Raw genomic sequence first — 13,846 nt, 5'->3', positions numbered from 1 at the left:
TAAAATTTGGCTAATGTGTGGATGGAAGACCAGGTTGCCGCTTTGCAGAGTTGCAGGGCGTATGCCCTTTGGTGTACTGCCGAGGAGTCGTACACTGCCCAGGTAGAGTGTGTCTTAATCCCAGGGGGAGGCACTCTGTTCTTAACCCGGTATGCCTCCAAATTTGCCGACCGGATCCAGTGAGCGATCGCAGCCTTGGAGGCTGGCAAGCCTCTACACGCTCCCTCTGGAATGACAAAGAGAGAGTCCACCATCCTGAAGGGGGCAGTCCTAGCCAGATAGACCAGGACCGCCCTGACCAGGTCTAACCTGTGCAGTGAACGCTCCAGAGGATGGGTCGGAGCCGGGCAAAAGGAAAGGAGGACAATATCCTCATTTAGGTGAAAAGGGGACACCACCTTAGGAAGGAAAGAGGGAAGGGGCTACAAAACCACCTTGTCCTGATGGAGAACCAGGAAAGGGGGGGGGGGGCGACAGGAAAGAGCCGCAAATTCCGAGACGTGCCTAACGGAGGTGATGGCCACAAGAAACACCACCTTCCACGACAAAAAAGATAGAGAGACCTCTCGGAGAGGTTCAAAAGGAGAGCTCCTAAGGAACTACGGGACCAGATTGAGGTCCCAGGGGTCCACGGGTGTCCAGTATGGGACCGGAGCATGGACTACCCCTGGAGGAAAGTTCTGACCTGAGAACGAGAGGATAGGTTTTTCTGAAAAAGAACAGAAAGCGCTGACACCTGGCCCTTCAGAGAACTAAGAGCCAGAACAGCATCAAGTATCACCTGGAGAAACACCATAATGGAAGGGAGAGCAAAGGACATAGGCAGGGTGTGATCAGATTCACACCAGCTGAAATATGCTCTCCAGGTCCGATAATAGACTCGGGACGAACACTGCTTTCTGGCCTGGATCATGGTCCGAATAACCCGATCTGAAAATCTGGACGCTTTCATAACCGCGGTTTCAATAGCCACGTCGTTAAATTGAGCGACCAAGAATTCTGGTGGAAGATCAGTCCTTGGGACAGAAGATCCGGTCTGTCTGGAAGCGTTCAGGCGTCTGCGAGAAGATTGACGACTTCTGTGAACCAAGACCTCCGGGGCCAATCCGGTGCAATCAGAATGACCGGCATCCCTTCCGCCTTGATCTTCTTCAACAGCCTTAGAATATGGGGGAGAAGAGGAAACAGATAAGGAAGGGCAAACTGTGAACAGGCTATTGACAGATTATTGGTGCCCACCGCGAGAGTATCACGGGACCTAAAAACAAACCGTGGCACCTTCCTGTTCCATGAGGTCCTCATCCGGAGTTCCCCATCGAAGGCAAATTTGATGGAATACTTCTTGATGAAGAGACCACTCTCCCGCCGCGAAACCCTCGCGGTTGAGAAAGTCGGCAGCCCAATTGTCTACGCCGGGAATATGTACTGCGAAAATCGCCGGAACCGTCGCCTCTGCCCAAAGAATCTTGCCCATCGCCAAGGGACTCCAAGTCCCTCCCTGGTGATTGACATATGCCACCGCCATGGCATTGTCTATTTGAACTCAGATTGGCAGACCCCTGAGAAGCCTTTCCCAGTGGCGCAGGGACAGAAGAATGGCCTGTATCTCGAGGATGTTGATCGGCAGAGAAGATTCCTCTGTCGACCAACAAGCTTGGACAGTCAGGTGGCGAAAGACCGCACTCTAGCCGAGAAGGCTGGCATCCGTCATCACCATCTGCCAGTAAACCGGAAGGAAGGACCAACCCCGCAAGATGAGAGGGGATGACAGCCATCAATTGAGAGACTGATTGACCCGGGGGAGAGCCGAATCAGATGATCCAGAGAGAGTACAGACTTGTTCCACTGAGATAAGATGGCTTGCTGAAGCGGTTATGAATGAAATTGTGCAAAAGGAAATGTGTTGTGAGTTCATTTTCCCCTTCACTACTGAGGCCCGGGGAACTCCCTCTTCTGGTAAAGAAAGGTAGTGAGCCTGATTATCAAACACCTGAGGCTGATGATGATGACTGGCTGAGTGGAGTTACTGACTGGATATAAGGCTGCCGACGCCCTTCTGCCCTGCGGGTGATTTCTCTGTGGGATCCTTGGAGACCAGTCTGAATTCCTGCTCCTCTAAAGCTAAGTTTGCTGCTCGGCTTTTTGCATTTGTGCTTTGACTTTGTTTTGCTTTGTTTTTCTGGATTTATCCCATTCCCTGCTGGGGTGTGCTGAATTCCTTTAGCTCTGTCTTCTGAAAATACCTGAGTGCTGATTTAGCTTTTGAAGCCTAGCTGCTTCAGGGCCTTTTTCATATCAGCTTGTTGGCTTATGTCTTTGATAGGGTTTTGGCAGATTGCAGACAGCAGCCTTCCTGTCCTTTCCTATCTAGGTAGTTTTGGCCCCGTCTTTGCTCAGTCTATCTTTCTGTCTGTGTTAGTGTTTTCATCTTGCTTCACCGTCATTATACGTTGGGGGCTGCCTATTGCTTTGGGGTCTGCTCTGGGGCAGTTTAGATTTCCCCTTTCTTTCTTTAGGCCTATTTAATTCTCCGGCTGTGATCGAGGGGTCTAGGGCATCGTAGGAACCCCCCACGGCTACTGCTAGTTGTGTTGATAGGTTCAGGGGTCTGCAATCTGATAGTTGCCAACTTCTCTGGTTTTCTGGACTTAGCTTGTATTTCTGTTTTTGCCTCCTACGGTGACTCAATCATAACAGAAATGCTTCTGACACTGCCACCATCTTTCCCAGGACCACCATGGCCGAACGGAAGGAAGGCAGCTGAGGACCCTGCAGGGAGCGAACCCCCTGCTGGAGGATTGCTCTCTTCTTCTTGGGAAGAAAAACCCTTGTCTGGGGGTTGTCGAACAGCATGCCTAGAAAAGCCACCCGAATCGGGACAGGGTGTCTAGAATGATGGACAGACTTTCCTGGGCCTGATTAAAAGAGGGAGTCTTGATGAGGATGTCGTCGAAGTACAGGAGAAGCACTAGATCTCTGATCCGCAAAATGGCCATGATTTTTGTGAAAACCCTGGGAGCGGTTGCAAGTCCGAACGGCAGGGCAACAAACTGAAAATGGTCCTGCTGCACCGCAAAATGCAGGAAACGCTGATGCCCTGGGAAGATATGGACATGGAGGGTAGGCGTCCTAGATATCTATGGAGCACAGAAACTCCTGTGACTCCATGGAAGCAATTACTGAACGAAGGGACTCCATCCTGAAATGTCTTAGATGGACCCTTTTGTTCAGTAACTTTAGATCCAGAAAAGGTTTGATTAAAACCTTGTGAAATGTTCCTGGTCTGGGACAGGAACGATGACACCTGAACTGAGAAGGGAGGCAATGGATGCAAAGAAGCCCGGAAGCAGAGAAGCGTCTCTTGGAGGACGAGATTTGAATAATCGATCTCGGAACGCGAAACAAAATCTATATTGTATCTTGAGGATAAAATCTCCCTGACCCATGCGTCCTCTACCGAGGCGAGCCAGACGTCTCTGAAAAACCGCAGATGGCCGCCCAGTCTGGGAGATTCCCTGGGATCTGGAGATGAGTCATGCAGTGGAAGATCTGCCAGGTCTAGACCAGGAGGATCTACCCTGGGGATGCCAGGAGGGGGTGGGTTTAAAGGAAGCCCCTTTCCTATCCTGGTGAGCCTGTGGCCTCTCTTGGTGGGAAAAATTCTCCAACACAGAGAAACAGCGAAAGGGACGAAAGGACCGAAACCTACAATTCAGAGGAAGCCGGCAAGGTTTGAATTGAGGAAGAAGGGAGCTTGTACCTCCGATGCCCTCCTTAATAATTTGGTCTAATTTGGAATCAAATAGATGGGAACCCTGGAAAGGCAAGCTGGTAAAGGACTTTTTTGAAGATAAGTCCGCCTGCCACGCCTTAACCCAAATAGTCCGTCGGATGGCCACAATATCGCTGGATGCCTGAGCCGCGCATGAAGTGGCATCCAGAGAGGTGGATACCAAATACTTCTCTGAATGAGAAATCTGGTCAGCGACCAAGGGAGGAGGACCAGGAAGAAGTAGTCCACCGGGAAAGACCAGAGGGAGAGATAGAGCAGGAGGAGAACATAGAACGATACTTCTTCTTCAGGGGATGACATGAAGTCACTTCATGTCATCCCCTGAAGAAGTATTATATACTTTGAAACGCGTTGGGAATTAAACAGTTAAACTTCACATGCAGTGTTGAATTGAACTTTGTCTAGCAGCGCACAGTAAGTCCGAGAAAGTTATTTTATCCATAATGATTCATAAGGCCGTACCAAGGGAGACTCCCTAGGAAGATATACATTAAACTCTAATGTAGGAAGGAGCGTAGTAGACTACGCCATTACAGATATGGACATGGTAAATATCGGCGGCTTCATAGTCACCCCACAAACGCACTTGTCAGATCACAGCCAACTTCTCCTATACATGAAATCTACAAATAAACCATCGGCAAAAAACCCTCAGCAGAGCGGGCACCTCAACCTGCCTCCATCCTTTAAGTGGTCCAAGACATCAGCAATAAAATATTAAGAGGCTCCCAACAGACCCAGAATACAGGAGATGCTTCACCACTTCTACAACTACGAGTACAAGCCTAACCCAGAAGAAGTGAACCAAGCTACAAAAGAATTCAATTATATATTCTACACCATGTCCGAATTGTCTGACCTTAAAAAAATCAAGTATAAAAGGCCAAAAGAAAAACTGACCAATAGCTGGTTTGACAGAGAAAGTAAAGCCGTATGGAAGACCCTAATAATAATAATAATCTTTATTTTTATATAGCACTAACATATTCCACAGCGCTTTACAGTTTGCACACATTATCATCACTGTCCCCGATGTGGCTCACAATCTAAATTTCCTATCAGCATGTCTTTGGAATGTGGGAAGAAATCGGAGTACCCGGAGGAAACCCACGCAAACACGGGGAGAACACACAAACTCCTTGCAGATGGTGTCCTTGGTGGGATTTGAACCCAGGACTCCAGCGCTGCAAGGCTGCAGTGCCATCCACTGAGCCACTGTGCTGCCCATAGAACAGCCTCAAATAAGAAAAACAGAGAGCCCAACCATCCGGGACTGAGGGATGTCTACGACACCATACAAAGGCAATACAAAACCATCCTCAAGAGGAAGAAGCAGCTACATCGCCACCAAAGTTAACCAACTCCAAGACGCCCTTCAAGACAACTCCTTCTGGGAACTATGGAACCACATGGGCACAAAAAGCAATAAAAACAACATCCATATCCAAAATGGCAATATCTAGCTTCAGAACTTCAGAGACCTCTACAAAGACATCCCAAAGGAAGAACTAAACTAAGAACAGAAAAGCATAAGGGGAAAAACTAAAAGCAATGGAGGAAAAAGTCAAACATTTCCAAAACCCACTGGATACACAAGTCACATTACAGGAAGTTAGGCCAGGTTCACATAGCGTTAACAGCAGTCCATTCAACGCATAGCGCTGACGGACTGTGTTAAGGCTGTAGCATAACACAATCGCGTTATGTCCTCCCGCTAGCGCAGATACTTCACCTGCGCTAGCAGTGACGGAGCCTCGGACGCTGCAGCCCGCGTCCGAGGCTCCGTCACAGAATGACAGCACATCGCTAGCGCATGCCGATTATGGCATGCGTTAGCGATGCACTCGTCTATAGCTGTGTATGGGTGCATTAACGCATCAGTTACATAGCGTTAATGCCGCTATGTAACGGATACGTTAAACGCAGCCCATTAACGCTATGTGAATCCAGCCTTACAGATAATCTCTTCCATAAGGTGTAGAATAGCCAGTGGCCTGGATGGAATCCCACCAGAAATGCTGAAATACAGCCCAATGGAAATACAAGCAACAATTGGTAAACTGTTCAATATTGCGCTGAGTGTTGGCTACTTCCATCTTACCTGGAATCAAGGCCTCATCTCACCCATTCACAAGAGTGGGGACAGATACGACCCTGCCAACTACAGAGGAATATGTGTCAGCAGCAACCCGGGAAAACTGTTCAACAGCATCCTGAACAAAAGGATCCTCAATTTCCTCACCGAGCATAACATCCTCAGTAAAAGTCAAGCAGAGTTCATGCCAAACCACCGTACTACCGACCACATCTATATCTTGCACAGCCTCATTCAGAGTCACGTCTTCTACACAAAGCACGGGAAGATGTACACTTGTTTTGTGGATTTTAGAAAGCCTTTTGACTCGGTGTGGCACCCAGGCCCGTTACTGAAACTGCGGGAGAGCGGAATAGGAGGAAAGAATTATGATGTCATCAAAAGCTCCTACACCGAGAACCGCTGCAGCGTGAGTGTGAATGGTAGAAGAATGGCTGATTTCCAGCAGAGCCACGGAGTAAGACAGGGCTGCACCCTAAGTCAAATGGTCTTCAATATTAACATCAATGAGCTGGCAACAGCTTTAGAATCTTCCACGGCACCAGGTCTCACACTCCGTGACGTCCAGGTGAAATTTTTGCTGTATGCAGATAACCTACTGCTGCTGTCACCAACTGAGAAAGGTCTCCAAGAAAACCTGAAAATCTTGGACAAATTCAGCACCACATGGGCACTACCGATCAATGCAAAGAAAACCAACATCATGGTGTTCCAAAGGAGAAAGCCAAGACCGAACCACCACATTCCATTCCTGCTAAACAACTGCATTCTTACAGAAATGAACAAATATATCTACATGGCCCTGGAAATTCACCAGTCAGGGAGCTTCAAACAAGCCATAGAGACAACAAAGTCTGCAAAACCTTTTATGCCATCCGAAGGAAACTCTACCATTTGAAGCCGCCAGTGAGGGTCTGGTTAAAAATCTTCGATGCCATAATCAACCCAATCCTCCTGTACGGCAATGAAGTTTGGGGCCCTTAAACATACCCAGATTTGTCAAAGTGGGATTCCAGTCCAACAGAAATATTCCACCTGGAATTCTGTAAACACCTTCTCCAGGTCCAATGGGGGAAACCACCAACAATGCCTGCCGGGCTGAGCTGGGCAGATTCCCACTGCACCTAGCAGTCTTGAAGAAGGTGCTGTCCTTCCTGGCTCACCTACAAAGTAGCAACCCAAGCTCCCATCACGTTAAAACCATACTACATATAGGTGGTCCCCACAAACCAGGGCTCCTGGAACAGCTCACTCAAACCCAACCTGACCGAACCGTCAACCAAAGCAACCTGACAAATGCCAGAATCAGGAAGATAGTAGACGAGGGGCAGGAGAGGTACGTCAATGACCGTAAGAACAACATCAGCAGCTCTCAGAAACTGACCATATACCAGAGTCTACAGAGAGACTACAGACTGGCTCCATATCTGGAGAACCTCTCGGACCCCAGAGACCGCCAAATCCTGAGCCGGTATAGACTCACTGCCCACAATCTGACCATCAAGGTTGGCCGGCACAGACAGAGGTACAATCCTGGGGAAGACAGACTGTGCCTACATTGTGACCTGGAGGATGAGACTCACTTCCTGCTACACTGCACCAAATACTCAGCAGTGAGGGACACTCACTTCAGGAGACTATCTGATCTCTTCCCGGATTTAAGCTCCATGAAGGAAGAAGAAAGCGCGATGGAGATAGCAGCAAAGTATGTGAGTGCGTGCCATGGCCTTAGAGAAAAGACAGCCATGATATGCCATGGACTTCCTTAGCCCCCACCATGTGCCCCATCCATCATTCCTACATTCCCCACCCATTATCCCCACAGCTCCTACTACCTACTGTATACGTGCTTTGGCAAAACTAATGTTTATTTGTTCCTGGCAATAAAGCTTCTTTGAATTTAATAGTCTCTACGGAGAGTACAGTTATAACTGTTCACACGGTATCCCTACAGAGGTAGAGGAGAAGATCCTTCTGAAAAAGAGACGTTACAGGAAAACGACGAAAACCAAGGTAGATATGGATCTAGTGAAAGACCCGTGTCCACCTCCTACTGATACCAAGCTAAAACTGATTAACCTAGTGCAGGGAGGTGGGGTGTATACTGCAGAGGAGGAGCTAACTTTTTTGTGCATAGTGTCAGCCTCCTAGTGGCAGCAGCGTACAAACATGGTTTCAAGTGTCCCCCAATGAATCGACAGAGAAAATATGTTTGAGTCCCCGCGGCTGCATGTCTCATGGCTGTTAGACAGCTACAACACATGCAGGGATTGTCTAACAAACAGGAAATCCTTGCATGCGTTGTGGCATTCGAACAGCCGCAAGACATGCAGCTGCGGGAACTGGAATATATTTTGAGAACACACCAAATAGGTAGAGCTGCTCGATATTTACCTCTCGGTGTATGGCATGGTTACAGGATACAGGCTGCTGGTCATGTGGCTGTACAATCTTTTGGCATATGAAGCACACCTTAAAAGAAAAAATTAAGTGAAAATTGTTTTATGATCCCCAGAGACTGTAGAATGGCTTTACTTACAGAAAAATGCTTTAGGATACCTGTGGTCGCCCTGGATATCCTCCAAAAGCTGGGGGCAGGAACGCAGTGGTTCTTTGTGCAGCTGGATACTGTGGTCTGCTATGGCCGATATGCTGAAAAACACAGGACATCAAGTAAAATATGCAAAATGCAATGCATTAGCAAGTAAAACCTCTGCAGCGTAGCTTTGATCTAGCACACTATGTAAAGTAGCTTCTGTCTTCAGGAACAGACGGCTACACTGCCTCCCTGCTTTTCGGGGAGCGGTGCACTCCTGATGATTAAAAGATCAGACCAGTGGCATGGTTAAGACGCTGACCAAAACTGCCCACTTTCCTATTCTACTAGCAGAGGAAGCTTTACTTTGGCAGCATCGGAGGAGCTTGTAGGGGCAAGAAGGAGAATGGCGATTGCAAGAAGAGAGGAGGTGCTGAATCAATACCTGAAACGCCCATCGGACCGGAACGCATGCTGAGCACATTCGGGACATATATACAGCTTTCTAGAATGCTATATATGAGGGAGTACAGGTGCTGGTCCTACGTTATATGGGAAAACCTGTTGACATGTTCATTTTAACAACAGCTAACATGCAAATTTGCTTGGTTTACAAGCACTTAGAATTTTTTTTTTTACACTTTTAACCCCTTATCACAGCTGACACCCGGCACTATGTGCCAGGAGCGGTCACTGACAGCTCCCAGCACACTGCGATCAAACATGATCGCAGTGTTCCGGTGACATAGGGAAAAATCGCGCAGTGAGGGGCTCCCTGTGTGCTTCCCTGAGACCCTAAGAACAACGCGTTGTAATAGCGTTGTTCCGAGAGCCTCCTCCCTGCAGGCCTCCGGATCCAAGATGGCCGCGGGGTCCTTCCGGGTCCTGAAGGGAGGTGGCTTCTCAGTGCCTGCTGAGAGCAGGCGCTGAGAAGCCTCCTACACTGCCTGTCAGATCGCTGATCTGACACAGTGCTCTGCAAAGCATAGTAATGTCCCACCCTGGGACAATGTAAAAAAGTGAACACAAAAACATGTGTATCTGTAAAAATTATTAAATAAAAGAAAAAAAATATTACCCAATAAATTGATTTATGTAAATAAAAAAATAAATAAAAGTATACATATTTAGTATCGCTGTGTCCGTAACGACTCACCCTATATAACCCCTTTAGTGAACCCCTTAAAAAAAAATGCTTTATCATCATACCACCAAACAAAGTGCAATAACACACAATCAAAAAACGGATATAAATAAACATGGTACTGCTGAAAACGTCATCTTGTCACGCAAAAAAACGATCCGCCATACAGCGTCATCAGCGAAAAAATACCTAAAATTGTCTTTATTGTATAAAAGCGTCAAAACATAAAAAAATTATATAAATGAGGTATCGCTGTCATCGTACTAACCCAAAGAATAGAATTGCTTTATCAATTTTACCACACGCGGAACGGTATAACCCCCCCCCCCCCCGCTGATTTTTGTTCATTCTGGGTTCCAAAAATCAGAATAAAAAGAGATCAAAAAATGTCATGTGCCCGAAAATGGTACCATTAAAAACGTCAACTCGTCCCACAAAATATAAGATCTCACGTGACACTGGGGGCCAAAATATAGAAAAATTATAGCTCTCAAAATGTGGTGATGCAAAAACTATTGGTTGACAGCTGCCAAACATAAAAACCCTATAAATAGTAAATCAAACCCTTTTATCACCCCATTAGTTAGGTAGAAATAATAAAATAAAAAAATGTATTTATTTCCATTTTCCCATTAGAGTTAGGGTTGGGGCTAAAGTTAGGGTTAGTGCTGGGGCTAGGGTAAGGGTAGGGACTAAAGTTAGGATTAGGGTTAGGGGAGTGTTAGGGGTGTGTTGGGGTTAGGGTTGGAATTATAATTGGGGGTGTTTCCACTGTTTAGGCACATCAGGGGCTTTCCAAACACGACATGGCGTCTGATCTCAATTCCAGCCAATTCTGTGTTGAAAAAGTCAAATGGTGCTCTTTCCCTTCCAATTTCTCCTGTTACCCTTTGGAAAATAAAAAATTGGGGGCGAAAATATCATTTTTGTGGAAAAAAATATGATTTTTTTTATTTTTCCTTGGGGGGGGTCTAGTTTCCAAAATGTGGTCACTTGTGGGGGGTTTCCACTGTTCAGGCACATCAGGGGCTCTCCAAACGCGACATGGCGTCCAATCTCGATTCCAGCCAATTTTGCGTTGAAAAAGTCCAACGGCGCTCCTTCCCTTCCGAGCTCTGCCATACGCCCAAACAGTGGTTTATCCCCACATATGAGGTATCCGCATACTCAGGACAAATTGCACAATAACTTTTGGGGCCCTGTTTCCCTTGGGAAAATAAAAATTGGGGGTGAAAAGATCATTTTTGTGAAAAAAAATATGATTTTTTAATTTTAAGGCTGTATGTTATAAACTTCTGTGAAGCACTTGGGGGTTCAAAGTTCTCACCACACATCTAGATATGTTCCTTGTGGGGTCTAGTTTCCAAAATAGGGTCACTTGTGGGGGGTTTTCACTGTTTATGCACATCAGGGGCTCTCCAAACGCGACATGGCGTCCGATCTAAAATCCAGCCAATTTTCCGTTGAAAAAGTCAAACAGCGCTCCTTCCCTTCTGTGCTCTGCCATGCGCCAAAACAGTGGTTCCTCCCCACATATGGCGTACCAGTGTACTCAGGACAAATTGCACAATAACTTTTGGGGTCTACTTTCTCCTGTTAACCTTGGTAAAATAAAAAAAATTGGACCTGTATTAATTTTTTTGTGAAAGTTAAATGTTTTTTTTTTTAAAAACATTCAAAAAAGTTCTGAGAAGCACCTGAAGGGTTAATAAACTTCTTGAATGTTCTTTTGAGCACGTTGAGGGGTGCAGTTTTTAGAATGGTGTCACTTTTGGGTATTTTCTATCATGTAGACCCCTCAAAGTGACTTTAAATGTGATGTGGTCCCTAAAAAAAAAATGGTGTTGTAAAAAAAATGAGAAATTGCTGGTCAACTTTTAACCCTTATAACTTCCTAACAAAAAAAAATTTTGGTTCAAAAATTGTGTTGATGTAAAGTAAACATGTGGGAAATGTTACTTATTAAGTATTTTGTGTGTCATAACTCTGTGATTTAAGGGCATGAAAACTCAAAGTTGGAAAATTGCAAAGTTTTCAAAATTTCCGTTTGTTTTCACAAATAAACGCAAGTTATATCAAAGAAATTTTACCACTAACATGAAGTACAATATGTCACGAGAAAATGTCAGAATCACCCGGATCCATGGAAGCGCTACAGAGTTATTACCTCATAAAGGGACAGTGGTCAGAATTGCAAAAATTGGCCAGGTCATTAACGTGCAAACCACCCTTGAGGGTTAGGGGGTTAATAAAACAAACCCTTTAAGTTCACAAAAAATGATGGACATGACTGACTCTGTGCGCTCGGATGGGCGCTGGAGCCGCTTTCTGTTTACACGCACTGTGATAAACCCTATCATAGTGATCAAAATAAAAAAAATAGTAAATAACCCCCCCCCCCTTTATCACACCCTTAGTTAGGGAAATATAGTGAAATAAAGAAAATATATTTATTTTCATTTTTCCATTACGCTTGGAATTAGGGATAGGGTTGGAATTAGGGTTAGGGATGGGATTAGGGTTAGGGGTGTGTTGGGGTTAGGGTTGGAGCTAGAACTGAGGGGTTTCCAATATCAGGGGCACATCAGGAGGTCTCTAAACGCGACATGGCGCCACCATTGATTCCAGCCAATTTTGCATTCAAGAAGTCAAATGGTGCACCCTCCCTTCCGAGCCCAGACGTGTGCCCAAACAGTGGTTTACCCCAACATATGGGGCATCAGCATACTCAGGACAAATTGCACAACAACTTTGGGGGTCTAATTTCTCCTGTTACCCTTGTAAAAATACAAATTTGGGGGCGAAAAGATCATTTTTGTGAAAAAAAAATGATTTTTTTATTTTCACGGTTGTACGTTATAAACTTCTGTGAAGCACTTGGAGGTTCAAAGTGCTCACCACATGTCAAGAAAATTTCCTTAAGGGGTCTAGTTTCCAAAATGAGATCACTTGTTGGGGGTTTCCACTGTTTAGGCATATCAGGGGCTCTCCAAACACAACATGGCGTCCGATCTCAATTCCAGCCAATTCTGCATTGAAAATGTCAAACGGCGCTCCTTCCGTTCCAAGCCCTGCCCTGCGCCCAAACTGTGGTTTACCCCCACATATGGGGTATTGGCGTATTTATTCCGGAGAAATTGCACAACAAATTTTGTCGTTCATTTTCTCTTTTTACACTTGTGAAAATAAAAAAAAATTGGTTCTGAAGTAAAATGTTTGTAAAAAAAAGTTAAATGTAAATTTTTTCCTTCCACATTGCTTCAGTTCCAGTGAAGCAAGTAAAGGGTTAATAAACTTCATGAATGTGGTTTTGAGCACCTTGAGGGGTGCAGTTTTTAGAATGGTGTCACTTTGGGTATTTTCTGTCATACTGACCTCTCAAAGTGACTTCAAATGTGATGTGTTCCCTAGAAAAAAACAGGATTTTTTGGGTTGCTTACCGTAAAATCTGTTTCTCAGAGCCATCATTGGGGGACACACAGACCATGGGTGTATGCTGCTGCCACTAGGAGGCTGACACTATGCACAAAAAAGGTTAGCTCCTCCTCCGCCGTATACACCCCACCGACCGGCAGGAAATTACTCAGTTAGTGAGAAAGCAGTAGGAGAAGTAACGGAATAGATTGAAAACAGAAAGAACAACTCAACTGTAACCAATCGACAAACATAAGAACAGGAGTTGTAGAACATGGGAGGGTGCTGTGTCCCCCAATGAAGGCTCCGAGAAACAGATTTTACGGTAAGCAACCCAAAAAATCCTCTTTTCTCGTTCGCCTTATTGGGGGACACAGAGACCATGGGACGTCCCAAAGCAGTCCCTGGGGTGGGAAACAAACTTCCATCAGGCCAGTGGACTCACCACCGCGGCCTGCAGAATCCTTCTACCTAGGCTGGCGTCCGCCGAAGCGTAGGTGTGGACCCTGTAGAATTTCACAAAAGTGTGAACCGAAGACCCTTTGCAGCTTTGCAAAGCTGCAGCGCGGAAGCTCTGTGGCGCACCGCCCAGGAGGCACCCACCGCCCGGGTAGAGTGCGCTCTGATCCCTGAAGGAGCTGCACGATGCTTGACCCGGTATGCCTCCAAAATTGCCGATCTGATCCAGCGAGCAATAGTGGCCTTTGAGGCTGGGTGACCTTTCCTTGCACCGTCTGGAATGATAAACAGAGAGTCTGACTTCCACAAGGAAGATGTCCTGGCTAGATAGACTCTCAATGCCCTGACCAGGTCCAGCTTGTTCAAGGATCGCTCCAGAGGATGAGCTGGGCTCGGGCAGAAGGA

The 13,846-nt window shown here is 46.1% G+C and overlaps 1 protein-coding gene across 5 annotated transcripts in view; it reads right to left on the bottom strand.

The window, feature by feature from the left end:
* The window catches only part of RNF214 (ring finger protein 214), a 103,375-nt gene that overhangs the window by 11,451 nt on the left and 78,078 nt on the right, over positions 1–13,846 (bottom strand). For all 5 annotated transcript variants that reach the window (XM_073585231.1, XM_073585230.1, XM_073585233.1 and 2 more), the window contains 2 exons: positions 8,448–8,540; positions 8,283–8,360 (listed from right to left, as the gene is read on the bottom strand). In XM_073585231.1, coding sequence (XP_073441332.1) covers positions 8,283–8,360; positions 8,448–8,540 — 171 coding nt within the window. The remainder of the gene's footprint in view (positions 1–8,282; positions 8,361–8,447; positions 8,541–13,846) is intronic.

This window comes from Dendrobates tinctorius, unplaced genomic scaffold, assembly GCF_039654945.1.
Source record: "Dendrobates tinctorius isolate UK_male_01 unplaced genomic scaffold, ASM3965494v1 ptg000086l, whole genome shotgun sequence".
Lineage (NCBI taxonomy): Eukaryota > Metazoa > Chordata > Amphibia > Anura > Dendrobatidae > Dendrobates > Dendrobates tinctorius.
Note: the sequence above shows the minus strand (reverse complement) of the source record. Positions and strands in the feature narration are given on the sequence as shown.